Source organism: Canis lupus, chromosome 17 (genome assembly GCF_048164855.1).
Source record: "Canis lupus baileyi chromosome 17, mCanLup2.hap1, whole genome shotgun sequence".
Lineage (NCBI taxonomy): Eukaryota > Metazoa > Chordata > Mammalia > Carnivora > Canidae > Canis > Canis lupus.
Genome location: NC_132854.1, coordinates 53,208,068 through 53,231,331, shown reverse-complemented (window position 1 = coordinate 53,231,331; position 23,264 = coordinate 53,208,068). Strand labels below are relative to the sequence as shown.

Below are 23,264 nucleotides of genomic sequence, written 5' to 3'. Positions count from 1 at the left end.
CATACCCTGGAGCTCCCCTACTACACTCTTAGGAGGCTCCTCCCTATTAGGATGGAAACTCTTTAAGGTCAGAAAGGATGCCATAGGATCCCCAGTGCCTGGTACAGTGTCTAGTACATAGTTGGTGCTCAGTAAATAACGTGGAACAAATGAATGAATGTCATTCACCCGTGGAAATGACAATCACCTTATAGGAGCCAGGGCAGCTAATAAGGTTCTTTATATAACAAGATTTTGTGTCAACGGAGAGTGGAGAAATTCTGATTGCCTATCAAAATTCATTTTTCCTCCAACCAAGGCTCAGCAATTGGAATATGCAATCATATTTTGTGCCAATCTACCTCAGATTTACGGGTAGGTTTAAAACAATAGGTGTATTTTGGGCAGTGATTGAGTCCTACAATCATAGCTTTGCTGCTTAAAATATACAATTTCTTCTTTAACATCTGCTATTTCTCTTCTCCTTCTATTCTTCACAACCATCAAGAAACATTTATCCACGAATGTCAAGTGCCTTAAATTACGGCTTCCTGTGCCTTCCCAAGTTGCTTGTTTTCTTCTATCTCTCTCACATGAGTAACCAGCATGGGTTGGGACAGCTCCCCCACAGAAATTTCCATGAAGTCAAGCATCTAGTCCATTGCTAATGCTTCCTCACCATAGTAAGCTATAAAATGTTCAAGGGCTCCTCCAAGTCAGTTGTTCTGCAGGGCATTATGAACTCATGCACAACACTATTTTTTTTTTCTCGTGACAAAAGCATAACATAAACTTTTCTCTTTTAAGTGAAGAAGCCTCTATTTTCTATCTGGCATGCATATCCCTTGTAAATTATTTTTCAAATTCTGAGGTTCATTAATTTAATTGAATCTGTCCCTAATTTTTAATTAAATCTGCATTTCTCCCGCTAACCTTTGGAAAGATAAAAGCCAAAATAGCATATTGGAGAGAATGGGGTCACAGAGTAAGACAGACATGAAAGAAAAGCACAACATCACAAAGGCAGGTCTTCTTATAAATTTATTTTTGTACCAAAAAAATTAACATTCAAAGGCAATGTTTTTACTGTACAGTATAAAATATCATCTACTATATTAAAAATTGGATTTTTTTGCTGATAAGCCACTGATAACTTTTCCATAAAAAAACCCACAAAATTTACAATTTGCAGCACTTGTAGAAAAAACACCTGTTCAATAATTATATAAATACTCTTGACAGATTCCAGTAGCCCATTATGTATACTTTTTGGCAATGTCAGCTTTCTAAAGTCAATTAGCTTCTAAATTTGAAAGGCACCTGGTGGCCAACATCCTGCTTATTATTCAAGGCAGCCATTTTACTTTTTTTGCACAGACTTGACAAGTCTGAAAAATCTATTAAGTTAAAAGAGTAAAGAAGTATAATACAGTTGATATTAGCAAACAACATTTTTTTCCCTTAGCTGCAAGTTTACCCCAGGGGATTTACAAAGTGCACCAGTTAAATATGTCTGTACATTTAAAACATTAAATATGTCAACAGCAAGACATTTTTAAATATTTTGAATCAAATACTATGGCACAAATATAATTTACAATACTTTGCACAGAAAACATTACATCTGAAATATAACTTTAGATATTATATAAAAATACATATATTTTCTCTCCTCATTAGAAAAAGTATTTATTTGCAGGTTCCGGCATGATGTAACAATTCAAAGGAACTTAACCCTTCTGATGATCATCCATTGGCATTAGGTGACACCCTCTCCACTTAAGCTGTGGCACATAACCACAGGCTAGATCCAGAGAATTAACCCTTCCCATAGTCAAATACAGTTTCATATAAAGGCAACCATAATTGCTCTAATCTGGTATAATTTTAGGAATTCATTACAAAATTTAAAAGCCATTATGTAAGAAAGCCTTTAGACTGTAACACAGTTTACTCCAACCTCTCCCATGGGCTGTAAATACACATGCTCGCTACAGAGTCAAAAGCATGGAAAGAGTCTTCTTGTATCATTGTGGGTCATACCCCTTAGTAGTCTCACATCTATATACATCTTTCTTGCCTTGTTTAAAAAAATTTTCCATACATCCTCGGAAATACAGAATAACACTCCATAAAATGGGACTCAATCTATATCTAGAACCTTAAAAGCCCCAAAGTATGTTGCATCTTGATCTGGGTCCAGTAGTGATGGGTTGGATACCTCGATGCTTATTTCCTCACCAGATCGTAGCTTAAAAAATCCTCCAACGTTTATGGAATAAAAATGGAATTCAGAATTCCCTGACCAGTATTTGGTGCTACCTCCTTTCATCAGTGTATGAGAACTCGGGATTTTGATGCTGGTTTTAGTGACATACACCATCAGCTGAAGATACTCTGTGGCGAGGTCTCCTGAAGTTTCATGATGTCTAAAGCAAATGTTGGCGTACAGGAAATAAAAGCCATCTTGGTTAACTATTAGTTTCCCATTGCTGAAAGTCATGTTGGAGATCTTGGCCCAACCTCGGTCATGGTACCAGGAGGACAGACTCACTTTGTGGGAACCTGAGGAGTGAAAAAGTACATGATTTAAAATGCACCCCTTCAATAAGGACATCTTCATGATTCCATAAGGTTGGAGAAAAACATAGCATAACCGTTATTGTTCCAAAGGGAGAGTACTTTTTCAGAAGTTATTTTCTAAAAGGGCAGAAATACATGAAGATGTCCCTAGAGCTCCCTACTAGGAGCCTGAGAGAGGACAAAGATAAAAACTCAGTTTTCCTTCCCTCAAGGAGCCTATAGTACACAACCAATAGGTATGGTATGTCCTCAGTTAAGAAGCAAGGCATGAACCCTGAGAGCAAAGGTGTAGATAATTGCTGTGGGAATTCAAAGGAAGAGAGCTTAGTTCTTTACAAAAGAATCAAGAATGACTTTGTTGAATTGTTACTGAGCCTGAGAACTTAAAATAGGTACAGGATTCAGACAACAGAATCAGGAAGATCATTTAAGGTTGAAGACAGAGAATAAGCCAAAGGCAGTTGATACAGAAAAGCAACAGACAAGTATAGGAAGAGAACTTCCAGACTTTGCTTGATTCCAATGGTTCCAATTCCTGTCCAAGGACAGTATATTTCCTGAACTCCATAGGAGAGTGCTAAAGCGAGCCTGAGAAGCCATTACAGGCACTGAGGCCTCCAGGACCCACTTTTGCACACTTCTTTCTTTTTCGTTGGAGGTTCTACCCCAGATTATCCCAGATTGAAGCATCCAGAGCATAAATATCACCCCAAATGTAAATATCATTCCAAATGTAAATATCAACCCATGGTCCCAAGTGATTCAGGATGAGACTACAAGACTGTTCATCACAGCCCCACAAACACGAGAAAAGTAAATCCTCCAGGCTGATAATAAACAGTCACCTAACCCATTGACAGAGCAAACAAAATTCAAGATGTTTCCCATCTAAAATTATTCCATGTTTCTCTGTTCTTACCCTACTCTTATATTTAGTTCTTCTCTCAATTAATGTCTTGTCTTATAGTTTATGTCCTATGATGACTCTTAACAGAGAGAAAGAGAATGACTAAGGTAAAGTCTACTCTCAGTGGAATGGATGAGTTAGTATTAGTCCAAGGGCTCGTAGATACAGCCTGGAGAGGGAAGAAAGGAATATGATACAGAGAGGGGAGAAAAGACAAGAACCTTGACCACATATCACCCCCACTGTTAGCTAGTCAATTGGAAGGAGTGTCCATATTCACTACTAAACATATCTCTATTTTTATTCATTAAACTCATCCATTCATGGATTCATTTGGTTGATCAATCATTCAATAAATATCTGTGTGAGGTTTTCTATTTGGATTCACTCTGCCCATAATTAAGAATTTTATCAAGCAGTATAGCTTCAAGGCACTTAGCAGTAATAGGGGAGAAAATAAGAAATAAGCTTATAAAATGGAAAATACAATATTTCATTGCTGTATGTCACACAGCACTTAGCTGAATTTCAGCCAAGCAACTGCCAAGTGAATGCTGCAGAAATTAATGGCAATCAGGAGCACTCAGCCCAATGAGGGGACACTGGAGCCAGAGGACAGGGAAGGCTTCAATCAAATATGGATGGGCTGAGAAAAGGAAGAGAGTATTGTTAGTGAGGGGAACTGTTGGAACAAAGAATGGAACACACACAGCATGTAGAGGAGAAAAGGAGGAAAGCTATCATTGTAAAAAAAAAAAAAGGGAGGTCTCAAAAATAGAGAAAAGTGGGAGACACAAAGAGAAATAATACCCTGTGATCAAGTTGAGGGACCTCACATGGCAAGCCCGGGTTTCCATGACTAACAAAGCATGCTGATGACCTTTTACCCCAAACCCCTCATCCCTTCTGGGGTGTCTCCACTAGGTGCTAGGGAAGAGGCTGTCTCCAAATATTTAGCCTGAGCCACTACCTTAAGAAAGCCACTTAGTCTAGCCTCACAAAACACTTCCCCATGCATATTATTCAAGAAGCTTTGCAAATCCATACGCTATCAGTCAATAGAAGGCAAATTCTGATTTTTTCCTTATATGTAAATAAATATAAAACAGAAGCCAATAATGAACATGCAAAACTAAAGCCATCTCCCTCTGAAGAATCCTAGTACTGGCCAAAACTGGGAGATAAATGGACTCAAGGAGTTGTTGGCTTAGCCAGAGGAGCAAATGCTATTTTCTTAAACAGAAGTATACACTACTTCATTTCACTCAGTCACAAACTCAATAGCTGTCAGAAAATAACTAGGAGTTTTGCCTTGCTTTTTGGCAATGGTTTGATGCTAGGTGCCTGAAGAGAGAGCTTTATAACTAAAACACGCTTGGTATTGCCAAACAGACTTTGGCACACAGTGTAATGTAATATTTATCATATGCCATTTAAAATGAACTGAAAAGATAAATGCAGAGTGCATTCACAGCACAAACAGCTGATATATCAGTATTAATTTGATTGCATTTGCTAATATGCAAAATAGTTTTCACTCAGAAAATTAGTGTAGCTTCAATGTAAGGCACACATACACATGAGCAGAGAGAAAATTTGTTCATAAAGCAGATATCTGGGACAGGATAGATAGTTCAGGAAAATGTGCTACACACCAAAGCATTGATTTCTCAGTTTCTATGTCTGCAGTCAGGAAATATCTGTGACCCATGCTATGATAGTGGCTGCAAAATTTACTAAAACTTGGTTTGTTTGTTTGGTTGGTTTTTTTTTGTTGTTGTTTTTGTTGTTTGTTTGTTTTTAACTCCAAGAAAAACCAGCCTTAAATTATTTTTAGTGAAAGGGAATATAAGGGAAGGGAGAAGAAATGTGTGGGAAATATCAGAAAGGGAGACAGAACGTAAAGACTGCTAACTCTGGGAAATGAACTAGGGGTGGTAGAAGGGGAGGAGGGCGGGGGGTGGGAGTGAATGGGTGACGGGCACTGGGGGTTATTCTGTATGTTAGTAAATTGAACACCAATAAAAAATAAATTAAAAAAATTATTTTTAGAACAAAATGGAACATGTATAATTATTTAATAAAACTCAAATAATAGTAACAAGTTGCATTCACAGGGTGCTTACTATATGCCAGCTTCCATATGAGCATGCTCTGACATTGCCTTGTTAAATCTCCATGGCCACCTCGTGAGATAGATATGATCTTCATCCCCATAAAAAAACTGACAAATCATTCCAATAATTTGCAAGAGATCATACAGACAATACTTAGTACAGTGGCGCTTCATACCCAGGCAGTCAGACCACGAGCCCCTGCTATTAAAACCACATTAATCTACTTCTTATGGGAAAATAAGAACATAAGAACTCTGAATTTATTTTCTTCTGACAAAGCCAACAGGCCACAGGGTACTAATAGGGTGCTAATATGATGGCCCATAGTGTAAAAACCATGGACATGGGAATCAACTAGAGTGATTCTAGAGTGGAACTCAGCTTCTAATACTACTACCACTGTGACCTTGAGCAGATAAGCTATGTGGACCTCAGTTTCCTTGTCTGCGAATCTGAATGATAATCACTTACTTGCAGGGTTGTGGTAAGGAGTAGAGGTAATGAATATAATGAAATGCCTGATACATAGTTTATGTTGAACAAATGCAATGACAATAATGTCAACTGACACTCTATTATAATGTTCTTTTAACCTTTTTTAAAAAAGATTTTATTCAGTTATTTATTCATGAGCAACACAGAGAGAGAAAGAGGCAGAGACACAGGCAGAGGGAGAAGCAGGCTCCATGCAAGGAGCCCGATGTGGGGCTTGAAACCCAGGAATCTGGGATCATGGCCTGAGCCAAAGGCAGAGGCTCAACCGCTGAGCCACCCAGGCATCCCTTCTTTTAACCTTTTTGATGTTCATCTATCCCAAGGTAGGGTGACCAGTGGGGATTACAGGGTGGAATAGCTGGGGCATTGGTTAGATGTGGCACAGAGCTCTGGGTTTCCTCATTACTAAAAGATAATCAGCTCTCCAGTGCATTGAGCTAAATTCTTATCCAGAGAAAGTAATAAGCCCTTGGAGAAGGAGTAGGTCTCCTTTTCTAGAGGGTGACTGCCTCTTAAACATAACTCTATTAAGCCTCTGCCTAGAACTCTGGAGAAGTTAAATCCATGCACTTCATAGGTTGGCAGTGGGAATGTACCAACTTTAGTTTGGGTAAATACAGATGACATAACAAGAGACTGTCCTCCCCACTTATGCAACCTCAACTGGCAGTCATTAAAAATAAACACCCATTCTGATGATCTGAAAATGAAGAGTGATGACGCCCATTCTGACAGAGCTGAGAATAACTGTTTCCATGCTCACTTCGGCAGCACATATACTAAAATTGGAACAATATGGAGAAGATTAGCATGGCCACTGTGCAAGGATGACACGCAAATTCGTGAAGCGTTCTCTCTCTTTTGGCCTTGTACAAAGAGAGGAGGAAAAGACCAAGGAAGGAAAGACCAAGATCGTAAGTTTTGGTGGTGAAAACATGACAATAAATTTTCATATACCAAAAAAAAAAAGAATAACTGTTTCCATAATATAGATTATCAACTGAACACCAAATGATCTTTCTTCTGCTCTAGAAGTTAAGGGCTCTCAAAATGTTAGCAACCGGCTAATAATAGTATTGAGTATTCAGATGGACTGGTAAAGGACTCTTGAAATCTTTTTTCAGGCTGGATGTAAATGGAACTTACCAGATGGGATGTCAGTGGCATTGATAGTGAGATGAGCAAAAGGTTGAGTATGAGTCTTGCCCCTCCTGGCCATTTCCAACCATGAACCTTCCATCATAGCTGGAGATGAGAAAAACCCTGTTAGCCCAAAGAGTATGGACCCTGTATGATTTCACATATTCATGCAGGTCCAGGCTTACCTTTTTCTGCTCTGATGTGTTGTGATCTAACAATATGTTGTAATTCCTGAAATAAAAAGACAAAAATCTTATTTATATATTTACTCTTCCAGTCAAGCCATAAGAGTTTAGGACTGTTGGACATATGATAAATTAATCTTCTTTCCTTCAAAATAGGCCAGACATACATAGGTAGTGAAATTCATTGGTGTTCTAGGTAGCTATCTAAGAGAAGTTCAACCAGGGGCACCTGGTGGCTCGGTTGGTTGAGTGTCCAACTCTTGGTTTTTGGCTCAGGTCATGGTCTCAGGGTGATGAGAAGCCCTTCGTCAGGTTCCATGCTCAATGGGAAGTCTGCTTGAGATTCCTTCCCTCTGCCCCTCCTCCCACTCTTGTGCTTTCTGTCTCTCTACAATAAATAAATAAATCTTTTTTTTTTAAAAGAGAAGTTCATCCCAAAGAATTATGTTGATATGCTTAAAAAAGTAGACCACACACATACCATCTAACAAAATACTTTGGACGATAAGAGGAAATAAGAGACAATGTAAATTATAAAACCTGGAATAATTAAACATAATTAAGAATTTGTAGCAGATATACAAATGAAGATGAAGTTAACTAGGAAAATAATAATTACCACAAAATATATGACCCTCTCGAATCTTTAGGGAGGCTCTTTTTATGTTTATTTCATTAGTGAATTCCTGTTACTGCACTAAAGTTCAACCCATAGGAAAGCGAGTAATGCCTAGCTCCCAATGGTCAATTTTTTAATAAAAAAAAAAAAACAGTGTATTTAAAGTACTATATGGAAGTCTAAGAACTTTTAGAGTATCAATAATTAAGTTAAAATACGTCACAAATAGAGGTTTAGAAACTCAAACCAGAATGGGGAGCCTGGGTGGCTCAGTCAGTTAAGCATCTGCCTTCGGCTTAGGTCATGATTCCAGGATCCTGAGATTGAGTCCGGCATTGGGCTCCCTGCTCAGTGGGGAGGCTGCTTCTCCCTCTTCCTGTGCTCCTCTCCTCTACCCCCTGCTCCCACTCTCTCTCTCTCAAATAAATATATAAAATCTTAAAAAAGAAAAAAAAAGAAATTCAAAGCTGAAAAACAAAGAACACAAGTACGTAAAGAGCACAGGTAATTGCATATCTCAATTTGAGAGCTGAGAATAAAGGATCCAGTAGGTAAATAACTGCAGGCCCATCGGAATCAAGACCTTAGCTATCATTAAATACTAAGATGGAGTGGGTGAAACATCAAGTTTAACTTCAGTTCAAATCCTTTATCAACCTGTACTAAAAGATATTAATAGTACCTCTATCATAAGGTTAAATGAGGTAATGCACGTAGGCACTTAGCAGAGTGTCTGGTAATTCAAATACCTAGATACTAGAAACACTCTTGGAGAGATTCCTAATTTCTCTATTACTGGGATTGACTGTCCATGCTACCCATTTCCCCCACTCCCCTGGCCCCATCCTGTGTTGTTTAAAAGGTTAAGTCATAAACTTAAGTTCTTTGAGTGTCTAGAGAGAAGGGATTTGAGATAGATGATAGATAGATAGATAGATAGATAGATAGATAGATAGATAGATGATAGATGATGATTGATAGATGACAGATGATAGAAGATGATGATAATAGACGATAGATGATAGATGATAGATGATGATAGATGATTGATAGATGATGATAGATGATGATGATGATGATGAGAGAGAGAGAGAGAGGCTAACACAACTTCAACTATTAACATTTGGAATTCTAGAGATAACATTGATTTTTCTCTCTGCCTTCAGGGCTCCCAGGAGAGAAAAGAATCTATTCTACGTTTAAAGACCCTTGTAGGAGATAGTATAACTGTTTTCTGTTACATAAAGAAGTCACAGTGTGACTGACTTTCACAAAGAAGCCTTGGACTCCACCAGGGCTATCTCTGCTTTGGCCTTGGCCCAGGGTACCGCACCGCAGAATCTGGGAGCACTGCATGTGGGAAATTCTGGGCAAACTGTAGCAGCCCCCTCTGCATCGTGCAGTGCACTGCTCCTTAGCAGGCCTTATTCTTCCCTCCCCGCCAAGATTTTTCTCCCCTGCTGACCTCCAATCCCCTAGGTCTCTGGATTCCCGATAGTACTCAGATTTCTGGAATTTCCTGGGTTAGCCTCTCCTGTATTTAGAATAGAGATTTATATACACACATTGTATCACCATACATTGTGTGTATCTTATACACGTGCATATTTTCATAGCTTTATACACACACACACACACACGGCACCTTTATTCATTATATATATGCATTTATAATAGAGATATACTTATGCATTGTATATATATTTATACACTTACAATATAATATGTCTTTATACATAGTGCATATCTTTATACACTAATATATGCAATATTTCTTCACCTGACTACTACCTCTTAAAAGATTGGAATAGAATCCTTGATGACACAGTAATTCAGAAATTTAAAGCTACCCTTCATTTTCCCTCTCCTAATCTGACTACTCCTCAGAGGGGAGAGGGGAGAGGGGGACAGGAAGCAAAGCTAAGCGTGGCATATGACAACCAATGTCTGCTTTGTGCTTTTCTATGAAGAAAAACACACCTTTTACTGAGAAAAACAAGAGAAGAGTTTATGTGCTAGCTCGGTAGTTCTCAGACTTGAGCATGCATCACCATCTCCCAGAGGGCACGCTGAAACACAGTTTCTGACCCAGTAGATCTTGGGTAGGGCCTGAGAATTTGCATTTCCATCAGGTGAGCTAGAGCTGCTGGCCTCGGGCCTCAATTTGAGAACAGCAATCCCTTTGACATCCCAAAAGATTTCAGAGATGGGCAGATCTAAAATTTTTTTTGAAGGTTGAGACCCAGGCAAACGAAGCAAGCAGACTCAAGTCACTGATTAAATGGGCAGGGAAGGTTTGTTCTTTCCTACCTGGGAATAAACTTCTCCTGCCCACTTAATCAGTGGCTTCTAGGTCAGAGCTATCACAGAACTTTTCATTACGAGAAAATTCAATAATCAGCACCCCGAAGCACTTTCAGTGACTTCTAAAATAAAAAAAAAATAAAAAAGGAAAAAAGGAAAGAAAGAAAGCCCACCTAAATATCAAAAAAACAAAACAAAACAAAAAACCCTAATGTGTCCTCACCCAGGATGGATTAGAACTCTAGCTAGAGACCCATCATGTAATGCTGCTTTCATGGTATACCTGTTCTTAGGCACCCCCCAAAATTTCAATTCCTCTCAGAAACCCTATAGGGAAGTTTCCATGTGAAAGGGGTGTACAGGATGTGTCTATAACCCAAGGCTACAAAAAAATGTATTCTCATGAACTATTCTTGTATCCCTACCTCACTCCCAACTTTTGACTCCAAGCTCAGTGTTATTTATGTGTATTGATGTCAACCATAAATAGAACATTCTTCTAGGACTACATCCAGGGTACGCAGGCCCCAGCTCCAGCCAGTCTAATGTAATTAGTCTGATATCCACTTGGTATTTTTTTTAAAGAATCTCTCCAGGTGATTCTAATATGAGGCAGGCATTGACAAACATTATTACTAATTGAGTGCTCCCAAGAATGGTTGTTTGGTCATGTCTCTATTTGGCCATAGATTTATTCTATTCTCACAACCTCCATCTATCTCATATATTCATACTGAAAATTAAAGTATGTGTAGCTAACGAAGGATTTTCCCTTGTATTGTCATATTGATTCTTGTTAGAATCAGAGGCTGGGTAGCTATCACTAACCTCATTTTTGAGACTGGGAAATGGAGCCTGAGAAAATAAGGACTCTCCTGGTAAAGCAGGGACTTGAACCTCTGCCTCTGGCTCCTCTTTCAGAGCTGTATACCCTTCTCCCTTTGCAAGAGGTAGTCCTCAAGTACATGCCTGAAAGCTCACAGAAGAGTCTCAATGGTCCATCATGGAGTTCAGAACATGCTACCCCAAAATACAAGGCCTTGGCATATTCAATATTTTAAGCTGAAGGAATCTGAGACATGGCAGGTGCAGGAAGGACCCTCTGACCTGGTCCATCTCCTCTGAAGCAGATCATAGGACCCTCTGTGAGAGGTGCTTTCCTCCTACCTGATAGAAAGGAGGGAGCATCTTTATCTCTGAGATGTAAGGACACCAGGAATAACAGGAAGGAACAGGCCTTGTTAAGATTTCCTGTTTCATGCCCTGACCTCAGATCCTTTTGTCCTATCACATTTTCCCACAAACCTAGTATAAAAGCCAGTTAGGTAACAGTTTCTTCTGGTCTTCATTTCATGGGAACTTATATTCGATAAATGTGTAAGCTTTTCTTTTATTAATCTTCATCAGTCTAATTTATAAAGCTCCAACTGGAGAACCTAAGTCTGAAAGGAGGCTTTTCTTCACTGGGGTCTAGCGGCCGAGTACCTGCAGGTTGCCCGGAAAATCGGACAAAAAGGAGCCTTGACATCAGGATAAATGGTCTCAGAACTCCCAGGGTCTTCAGAAAACAACTGGCTCAGAATTAGCTGAGCCATGTTCAGGGCTTGGTTGGTGAATCGCCCAAACTATGGCCTGCAGACCTTGGGTGTGAGGGTGGCCTGCACCCACCTCCAAACATGACTGTCGAGTCCACTCCACACAGCAGGAGCTACTCTGTTATGTCATTTTTCTCAAAGATTGGGTACTTTGTATGTATATACCAAGCACGGATCTGTCTTGAATGCCCCCCCTCCCTAATATTTTTAATTTTCAAGCTGATAGGAAACCCTTCAAAAGGAGTACTGAAACTTCACCCCAACTGACAATTCCATTTATTTTCTAAGCTGTGCATTTACATTTATTTTCATCCACTCTAGTCCTCTACATCTGTCACGCTAATTAGAGTGTCTTAAAATTTACAGTTCTTTATTCCCAAATCTTATCCTTCAGACATTGCTTCTGGTTTCCTTGAATTCAAAACGATCTGATCATCTAATCTGGGGAAAACACTACAAAGAATATCCCAACTCCTTTCCTCTGAACAAATTATTCAGATGAAAGAGATCTTTCTTAGAATATTATGTGTTTATCTTATTGTAAATCCAGCTGTAAGTTAAAGAAAAAAGAATTTAACTCTCTGGATAACCATCCAGTGCATATGTGGTCTACACTATCATAAAGGATAGGTGCCTCGCACCAAAGGTGATAGGCCTTTGACATGCCTCGCAGCAAACAGCCTTTGGCACGAGCCAGGGACAGTTTTCAAGGTGAGGAAGGCCGGCACAGTCTTCCCTGCAATTTCCCCTCACCTCTCCACCAAGAGCCACAGAAGACAACCCAATGTCTGCTCCACAGGAGGACCAGTAGTGATCTGCTTCCTCAGAATACAGCAGGCTTAGCATCTGTTACGTGCAAAGGACAAGAAGAATTGCCCCCCTGGTTTCCATAAACTACCCATGACAACTGGGATCATTACCTGTAAGTGACTAAGAAAACTCAGATGAATGAATGAATTTATTTTATGGCCACACTGTAACACGTGGGCTTTTCAGCAAAATTATGCATTTTTATGCATAATTATGGGCCTCAATTATGATAGCTTCCTTTAACCCTTCCAAACAAAAAGGAAAAGCGAAGGACTGGGAGGCAGCCAAAGAAATTGCTGCCAAATCCAGGATGCAAGAAACCCTCGGACGTACTGCCACCTAGCGGACGCTGTCCCCATTGACAAGCCTACGATGCCCCAGCCAGGCCTTACCAGTTTGAAACTGCTGTCACCCCCTCTCCAAAGTCTAAAAACAATAGGGATGAGGACATTTCACATTTTTTCATCTTCTCATTGTGGTAGTTTCCTATTTGGACTGCACTAACCTTTCATCTTTGCTGTCAGAGTACATCTAAAAAGACAAGAAAACAACCAATTCTTCTTTTTTTTTTTTTTAAATAATTTTGACTTGTATTTCATGCATAGAAAAATGTGATTTCACAATTTCTCCTCCAGGAAAGAAAGCACACAAAAGATCGATGTGATTGTGTAACTGTGGTCTCCAGGATTGCTTCTTTTTGGCTTCTCCCAAATGCAACATCCCAAGAAGCACAATACCCAGAGTGTGGTAGGGTCAATTTGAAGAGAGCAAACTGGGGTCTTCAGTCTGTTGGCACGGGCTCTTTCAAATATCGTCTAAAATATTTCCTAAAACATTTCACCAAATATTTGAAATATTTTGGTCTTTCACCAAAAGTAGGGAGGTGAGAGACATCTCAGAACTGGCTCAATCTTGATAAATCAAAGCCGCTTGGGAGAGATTGTACTCCATAAGAATAAATACAAACACCTATAAGTATTTTCAGTTCCTTTGGGTAGTTGTGAAAATTTTGCTCCAGGTAATTTAAACATTTAAGCAGGCAAATGGTAAGCCTGCTTTTGCAAATTCAGTTGGACAACTGCCCCAAACAGGACTTTGATAGCATTCCAATTCAAGAGTGAAGGTTTATTAAAATGGTCTTATTTGCTTGATCGCAGTGCTTTGTTATCTTACGAAATGATAGAAGTCGATTTAAGCTCCTATGGAGGACATGCCTAGCTATAGAAATTTCCTGAAAAGGTCAAGTTGCTGGAGGTTGGGGTTATCAGACTGAAAATCCCACCTGTGCATTGTGATGTGAATTGTGTGATCCACGTAGTGCCTGTCAGTCAGAGCACAGAAGAAGCAATTTGTACAGCCAGATGCTTCAGAAACCACTGGCACCAGCTCATAGCTGGGGTCTCAGGTGGCTGCCTCCCTCTGCAGTACCAGTAGCAGCTGCAGGGACATCTGGCTGGTAGAACAAGGATTTAACACCCCGTTTGCCAGATATAATACCGGGTTCATACACTTGTTAACATATGTAATGCATTCATTTTAACATCTTAATGATACCCTTCATGTAATTCTTCTCCAACCAAGTTACAAGAATAGTGTATTTATCAGCCGAGTTAGCACATGAATGCCACACATGGGTTGTTTCTGAAAATGAATAGCCAGTTTCCTATTCCTGCAGAGAAGTCCTGCAGACATCCACCACGTAAACAGCTCAGAGATCCATCCCCTTCCTCTCCACCAAGTACAACTGCCTTCCTTCAAGAGTTCATCATTTCTCATTGGGATTAAGGTAATAGCCTCCTGCCTCCTCTCCCAGTCTCCTGCTGTCCTCAAACAGATCCATGGCTGCTGGAGCATCCTAAAGCACACAGAGGAGCATGCTTCTTCTCTCCAAATCCTCCAGGAGCTGCCCACAGACTTCAGGAGCAAGCCCACATTTCTTTACCTGGGCTCATAAGGCCCTGCAAGATGTCCTGGTTACTGCTTCAGGCTCTTTTGCTCTTCCTCCCCTGAGCTCTCAAACCCCACCGCCGAGGTCACTGTGGGACACCACAGGTGCCAGCCACACAGAGCTACTTAGAGTCAGCCCTCACTGCCAGTATCCCGCCCTCTGGTTCATACCAACTTTGTCTCCAAGCGCTCTCAGAAGTCTTACCATCTTATCAGCACCTTGTCTTTTTTTGTAAAAGTTTTACTTTCCTGGTATTCTTGGTTTACAAGGCACAGAAAGAATGCCCACCCACAGGAAGAAGGCCCAGGTGTTGTGGAGCAATTAAACAGACAGAATTAATATAGGTGTCTCAGCGTCTTGCTTTCCTCACTCCCCTAAAGCTCATACTAACCTCCTAATCCACAGGATATGGGGGGAACTTTATATGCACTTGGATGAAGATGGGGACGCCATAGTTCCTTATGAACTGTTAGGTAATAGTTCAAAATAGCCTCAGGGAAAGAAATTTAAGAGTGGGGTCCATTGAGCACTCTATCACCTACCTACAGGTTTTGAAGGGTAGAGCAGGGCCTGTGCTTCCCAGCCCAGGTGTCCTGAAGCAGAGTCCTCTAGGGTACCAGGCCAGGAGAGGAGCATGGCAAGGGTGAAGGGAAGCTTCTGATCATCCCCACCTGGGGCAAGGGAGAAGGGCAGGGTCCAATGGTCCAGCTAGCGGCAGGGGAGGCAGGCCAGTGGCTAGGGCATCCCACCTCTTAAACATCTAATTTGTTTGCCCCCTAACTCAATCAGCCACCAGCATCCCATGACTACTTTTGGAAATTTCTCAGTTGAAGAACTTCACCAAGCTGTACATTGGTCTCTTCCTCTTCCCACCCAAGCACACTCATGTGTGTGTGTGTGTGGGGGGGGGGGGTCCTTTCTCCCAAAAGTCTCCCAAGTCTGCTGATTGGAAAAGACATGTCTTCACAAACAGAAAATGTAGCCTCCCCACTCAAGGGCTGAAGAAGAGCGTGCCCTTGTTTTCCTAAAACAGAGTGATGCTTTCCTGGCAGTGTGCTGGCTACGCTGGGAATAGAAAATTAGTTTTTATTGTTTAACCTTCATGGTTTAAATGAGGAACCTTCTGCCACAGTTAAGGGTCCCCTAGAGTTTTCATAAAGTAGCCTTATGACAGCAATATTTGTCTTCATAAAGAGACCAATCTCAAAACGTCTTGCACTATAGTACCCATTTACGAAGTTTAATCTAAGAGCTTTACAGAGTAACTGCAGCCTGGCCTCTTGGGCTAGCTGTGCTATCCACACGGTCTCTGCTTTCTGCTGCCACTTGAAACAATAACGCCACCTTACACTGGCAGAGCTTTGACATTCACAGAGCCTTGTGCCTCCGAAGAAGGCTTATACCCTCACAGACCCTCCCCAAAGTATCGGACGGCTAGGAATACCACTCCAAGAGGATCAGAGGCACTAGGCCAACCTCTGTGGACAAATGAGGCCAGGGAGGAAGGGGTAGGGTGGCCAGCCAGGGTCCTCCAGCTTCAAGATCCTTTTAACATGTTCATGCTCCAAAGACAGAAACTGCCCCCTCTAAGAAGCAGGGCAAGAATCACCCTTGGGAGTGACTTCCAGCCCTTTGTGAATCTTTCTGAGCACGCATAATGTGGCTAGCTCTGGCAACATCAAACAAGTGGCCATCCCATGACACCAAGAGCAGGGATGAGCAGAGCTCACTCACTCACTCATGAAACGGGTTCTTCAAACTTTCGCTGAGCACCTACTATGTGCCTGTCGCTGAGGAGAGTAACTAAACATCATGCAGTCTCTGTCCTGGAAAGCCCACATTTGAAGGAGACAGACCCACCCCAGGCTCCTGCAATGGATGCACTGAATGACAGGGGTGAATAAAGAAGCTCTGGGCATGCATGAGAGAAGCTTCCAACCCAGAGGGGGGCAGGCAGGCATCAGTGGGGGCCTCCTTTGAGAAGTAATGCCTGAGCTGAATTTTGAAAGACAGTTGAGACCCGACTGTGCAGGAAAGGCCTAGAATAACCTAAAGGACCACACACAAATGCCCGTCTTTCATTCACCCATCCATCCATTCCACAAAGTTTACTGATGGCTTCTGGGGGGTCAGGACTCCCAGGGAGTGCTGAGGGTGCTGTGTTTCCAGGAGGGATATCATCATTGCCCTCACTCTGCTTTGGATCCCAGCAAGGAAGCAGAGGGGGGAAGAGCACAGCCAGGTCAGGGAACTTCTAACATTTTACTGTGCTAGGGCCACTGAGCACAAGCTGGGAGGGGTGATGGGATAGTGTACAAGGTAATGAACCTGGAGAGGCCGGGGTTAGAATGAGGGTTTCCAGAGCACAAAAGAGTCTGTGTTGTGCGTTCAGCAGTTCAGACTTTACTGTGGGTTACAGGGGTCCACCGAACAATTATTTAAGCAGGAAAGTAAGAGACGTGTTCAGATTTACATTTTAGAAGCCACTCAGCTGTGGAGCGGAGGAACCAGTAGCAGTGAGACCACACATGGGGTGGCCACCTGCAGTGACTTGGGCAAGAAACGATAATGGTGACACCTTCATTAAGGTGACAACAGTAGGCACTAGGTAGAGAGAAGTAGTGGAAGGCTTTGAATCCATAGTATGGGGGCAAGGTGAAGAGTTAGTGACGGAGAGTGTGAAACCATCTTCTGGCTTCTGGGTGGGGTGAGGGAGATGATGGTCTTTAACCGTGAAAGGGTTCCATCAGATAAGACGCAGGTATAGACACTCGGAGGAAGAGGTTCTGAGTTCACCAAAACTTTCTGATGAATGTAAGCACCCCAATATATACTTATCATTATCGTATTTACCTCCACCATCACTGCTAATACTACCTAGTGTCTTTGAAGGGCAAAGATTGGAGGTCAGGGCAGCACCCCCATGATGAGGAAGCTATGGGAGAACAGAACTCTCTCAGACCCTGAATTTCAAAAGGTTCAAACAAACATCTGCCTAATCATCTTAGCTGCACCACTGCTCTCTGCAACTTTCAAAACCCACATTTCCATACCACAGGCTTGCTCCCACTTCTCACATATAGTCACTTAAATTCACCAAAGGGCTCTCACATCTTCTTAGAATGTTTAGAACGCCTCCTTGGTCCCAGGTGCTATCTCTGTTCCCACCCTGAAGCCTTTCTTTAAAGACAGCCCATCTTAGAGAAGATTTCTGAAATTGCAATGTCTACTCCTGAGCTACCAAATCTTTGTGACCAATCTGGGAGCCTTTTATTTCTTAAGCAAGGCCCCAAAGTGATTCTTAAGGCCAAGCAGGGCTTGGAAACACTGTTCTAGGGAGCATAATTCTTTCTATTTCCCCTAGGAAGAGCCACTTTGTGTGGAAGCAATCCAATCTATCCTTTGCCCCCTTCCCTTCCAGCCAAGGACCCTGGATTTCATTCACTTCTAAAATTGTAAGTCAAGATCTCAAGCCATATAATTAGACGCTCTCTTCTAGGCATGTCTTTTCCTTACCTCTGTTTCTTTAAGAAAATCAATCTAAAAATATATTTTCATCCATCCTGGGATACTTCTAGCACATTGATCAGACCATCTTTCATGATGCCACTCACTGTTATTTCCCTCTTACAAACCCTCCTAACTTTTGCTCTAGGTGTCCCTGAGATAGAGCACATCATAGCCAATGGCCGATTGTTAGGCAAAAGGCAGTGGATGGCCTTGGTTTTGTAGGAAAATTCTGTGGGTCTTACTTCAGCTTTCCCATAAAGACAGCTTTCATAAATGCTACATATGATTGGGGTTGATTGAATTGCAGTTCCCAAAACTGTTATGGCGCAGATGAAATCCCATTGGAAAACCACTACATGACTAACATCTTGATTTGGGAACGCTAGTGCCCCCAAACCCTAAGTTCCCTTGTGGGTTTACAAGAAACTTTCTTGGAACACATGCTCATATACAAAGGCAAAGTGATAATGAATGGGGTTTATTTTTTCCCCTTTTGTTACGTGCACATTTAACTAAAAAGCTAGTGAGAAATAATGGCTATGTAACAACTCTAATGATTACAATTTCATAAGCAGTTAATATCTACTCAAATTTTAGTTGATTTTTTATGTACTTTAGTTTTAAAAATGGGAGTAGTCTTCTTGTAATAACTGACATCAGAATTCTAAAGGATCAGCTGTCTATTGGAGAACACAACCACTTAATCTGATAAATTTTTTGGCTTTAAATTAATATTCTTGAATCCAAAAAACCTACTAAAAACTGTGCAGGTGACAATCAAAGTTCATTCAAAGATCACAGATGTGGAGATGTATATGCCTAAACAAATCTCTGAAAGCTCTTTAGTAAGATGCATTCTGTTAAATCCACTTTTAAATTTCTTTCTCTCGTGGAATCCAAATAATCCTAAAATCCTTTAACTTTTAGAAACTAAAATCTTAGTCATTCAAATTTTTCATAGACATGTATTCATGGAGTAAACTCTGCTCATATGGTGAGCCTACTTTCCTGCCTAAATAGGGTTTAGTGAGTATTAGAGACTGGTCACTGTCCCTAGAATGCAGCCCGTCCTCTTCCTGGTGAGTTATGGGCAATTCCCTTCCTCAAGCCTTGGTGCAAATGGCTCCTCAGCTAGAAATAATATTGTGCAGCCTCCCTTGCAGCCAGGTGTGGTCTTATGTGTAAGTTCCAGCCAACAAGATACTACTAGAAGCAATGGTATCAATGTGAGAGACTCCTAACTCTGGGAAATGAACAAGGGGTAGTGGAAGGGGGGGTGGACGGGGGGATGGGGTGACTGGGTGACAGGCACTGAGGGTAGCACTTGACAGGATGAGCCCTGGGTGTTACACTATATGTTGGCAAATCAAACTCCAATAAAAAATAAAAATAAAAATAGAAAAAAAAATAGAAGCAATGGTATCTCAGCTCCCAGCTACCACTCTTGGCCTTTTCTCTCCCTTCCCTCTGTCTGGAAATGGTAACAAATGGAAAAGCCAACTTGAATCAACAGAAGGTCTGGAAGGTTCCAGTTGAGGATGGAGGAGTCTCCCTGCTAATCCTGGACTGCTCAACCCTAGATTATTGCATAAGAGGAAAAAAATAAAATAAAAAAATAAAAACCTCTGTCTTACTTAGTTCATGAATGATGGTTCTCTTTGTTACAGCAGCATAGACTGCCAAATAATAGTGAATATTTCCTTACGGATCAAAATATTGAAAATCTTTGGGTATAGCATTCTTAATATGAGGAGATAGTTTTTATTTATGCTCTGAATCCTGTAGGAGAGGAGACCAAATATGTACTGATCTCAAAGAATAAAATAAGAATTCCAGGTACAAATTAATTGTTCAATAATGATGGCTCTGGTTTTACTCCCTATTTTCCAGTAAGCCTTTGGAGGCTCAGAGGCTTCCTGACTTCAGGAAATGGTTAGTCACGAATATGCCAACAGAAGATAGTTATTGGTAGTCATTATCATCTTTGGCTTTTCATATCTGCAGTGAAATTGCAGAGACTCAAGGAAAACATGCCTAAAGGGAGAAGTCTGGATGGAGATAACTTTCAACAAAGATTATCTGTACTTCTGTATCTGTACCCAGGCCTTACTCCCTCCGGCTATAATATTAATAATGATCAAATATAACGTTGGTTAAGATATCAGATAAATGAGAACCAGGCTACTAACACTCTGGTTTTAGGAGTCGGTCGAGGACCCATGTTTAGTTAAAAATATTAGTTCACAGAGTTCCATAAGTCATCAATCATTTATTTGTTCTTTTCTTTCATTCTTAAGACTACATTATGTGTGACATATTCAAGTGTGAGCAAGACCTCATCCTGACGGGAGTTTCCAGATTCATTCTGAGACTGCTAAACACTTCTGATCGTACAACTCTTTCAGGGGAAAAAGTTTTATTGCTACCAAACATACATATGTATTAACTTAAGTATTAAATAAAACATTCCCTTATATTAAGAACATTATAGAATAGTCACAAAAAGCATTTTAAAAGCCAATATTAAAAAAATCCATGTACATGTAAATCTCCATGCTGCCTTCCCACATCCTGGGGTGGGGGGGGTGTCTTCTTGAATTCACTGAACATCCCCATTAATCTCTCTCTTCCATATCACTCTTTTAAATATTTTTCATAGTAGGTTTCAGTGAAGTTTTTCACAAACGGATATTCAATGTGAAATCAACAACTGAGCATACTAAAATCATGCCGAGTCACAGCCTTGAGTGCTCAGAACGTATATTTAGTGCATAAATACATGGTTTTCTACTGAGACTGGCCGAGAGATCTAAGGGCCAAGTTCCCCTGCCCAGGCCTGAGCTCACCACTCCACTCCTCGGGCTAGCAGAGGCCAGAGAGGCTGCCAAAGCTGGAAACAAGAATTTCTTTATAAATTGGACACCATATTTGTACTAGTGTTTTCTTTATTGTCATAGACTGTTATGATAGACTTTGTAAATTGTGGTTGGTAGGGCTGGATCACTAAGAGGCTTTCAGAGTTCTGTGCTAAAGGGGAAAAAAAGCCAAGAAAGCCCAGCCACAAACAAAAAAGGGGGAAAACAGCATTACTTGTCTGACCAAAGACGGGCTGGGTAAACACCACTTTTTGCACACATATAATGTAATATTGTGCTTATGTCTAGCATTTGTTACCACTGGATGGGTTTGATCTTTCAATAATGATTGAAACCTCACATGTAATTTTCTTTTACGGGTTCACTCAATATCTATATTAGAATTAAGACTAAGATACAAACCTACTTACAAATGCCTGATACACCCATTCTATTTTCAGCACTGGCAAGAGAAATGAGAAATCTAATTATTTTGGCAAGATGTAGAGAATGTCATATTAACCAATAATTCTCATCAAAGGATAACACAGCTGGCAAATCACTATTTGGCGACAGTAAGAGAAGAATAAGTCCTTGGGTACAGGAGAAGTTATGGCAAGGTGCCTAGCACGGTACGTGTGCTTAATAAACATGGCTTGATTCTAATGAAAAGGTATGGATAACGCTCGTCTCCTTCTTAAAGAACTTCTTGTCTGGTTCTTGTCTGGAGGAAGAAATGGCATCTTCTACGTCTGAACACACATTGGTATGTATTATGACAGCTCCTTACTCTTTACAAAGGATTGCCTGTGTGTGATGTTATTAACCATGAATAATGGGTAAAATCTTGTGGCCCCATAACAAAAAAATGTGCTATTAACAAAATAAAGTTCTCCTCATTCCGTGAGTCATCCTAATCTGTAAATATAATTAAAACTGTGTGCCTTAATAAGAAGAGTTGATGGTTTCTTGTCTGCCCACAAATCATCCTCCTTTGGCTTGCCAGGTACCGAATCTCTTATAAGGAGTGTTACTTATTTGGAACGAGGCACCAAGTCTGCAACATGCCCCTAAAAGAATGAAAATTCTGCCATTGTTGCTGATTTTAAGTACACACTGGTTTGTCATACTATCTAGACAGCCACTGAAAGCTCAGAGGAAATGGAACAATGAACAGGCAGGTAGGGGCAGAAAAGTCCACTGAGGCAACAGAAGGTGTGGGACTGGCAGGGAGCAGTGACTGGCCACCAATACTCTCTTCAGCTGGGATTCGTTTCCACTTAGGACATGAGGTAAGGCTATCACTTCTTAAAAATAGTAAACAGGGATCCCTGGGTGGCTCAGCGGTTTAGCGCTTGCCTTTGGCCCAGGGCGTGATCCTGGAGTCCCTGGATGGATTCCCACATCGGGCTCCCGGCATGGAGCCTGCTTCTCCCTCCTCCTGTGTCTCTGCCTCTCTCTCTCTGTGTCTATCTCTATCATAAATAAATTAATTAATTAAAAAAAAAAGTAAACAAATCCTCCCAGTACCATTTTTGAATAATTCAAACTATACCCACTTATTTAAAATAATGTTATATTATACTAAAGACATACATACACACACACACACACACATTCAATAAAGTCTGCTTTAAGGTGTCTGGTCTCGCACGGATCAGGACTTTGCATAGTTAAGTCTTTACCTTGCAAATGCCTTTGTAGAGTTTTGTAGTTTTTTTCTCCATAAGCTTTGTCCGTGCTTTGTTAAGTTTATTTTTAGGGCTGTTTAAAACATATGAATGGAATCTTTCATTTGCGTTTTCTAATTCTTGTTTGAAATTCTAATTTCAAAGAATTTCTAATTCTTGTTTGACAGCTAGTGATTATTACTTATTAATTTTTACCAACTGGTTTATTTTGCTTGCAGCCTTCTAACTCTTTTGAATTTTCCCAAGTATACACTCATAGCACATGCAAATTTGCCCTCTCCATATCTGTGTATGTATATATACGTATGTTTTCATATTTTATCCTCTCGTATAATTACATTAGCTAGTATATTCTGAACAATGTTAAATAATGTGGGCACACCAGGCATCTTCGTTGTATCCCTGGCTTTAAGAGAATGTTTCTATTTTTCATCATTAGCTAACTTTCAGATTGAAGTATTTTAGAAAAACATCAAGAATCCATCTGGTTCTGTTTTCTAATGGATTTTTTTCTAGGATCTAATGG

The 23,264-nt window shown here is 40.6% G+C and overlaps 1 protein-coding gene and 1 non-coding gene across 2 annotated transcripts in view; one reads left to right on the top strand and one right to left on the bottom strand.

The window, feature by feature from the left end:
- Nucleotides 1-1,001: 1,001 nt before the first annotated feature.
- TNFSF11 (TNF superfamily member 11) overlaps nt 1,002-23,264 on the bottom strand; it is a 31,017-nt gene continuing 8,754 nt past the window's right edge. The window contains exons 3-5 of the mRNA XM_072783264.1: nt 7,407-7,452; nt 7,228-7,326; nt 1,002-2,544 (exon numbers count right to left, since the gene is read on the bottom strand). Coding sequence (XP_072639365.1) covers nt 2,123-2,544; nt 7,228-7,326; nt 7,407-7,452 — 567 coding nt within the window. The 3' untranslated portion in view covers nt 1,002-2,122. The remainder of the gene's footprint in view (nt 2,545-7,227; nt 7,327-7,406; nt 7,453-23,264) is intronic.
- LOC140608483 (U6 spliceosomal RNA) lies at nt 6,837-6,943 on the top strand. The gene has a single exon (XR_012010507.1). It is a non-coding gene; the product is annotated as a U6 spliceosomal RNA (small nuclear RNA).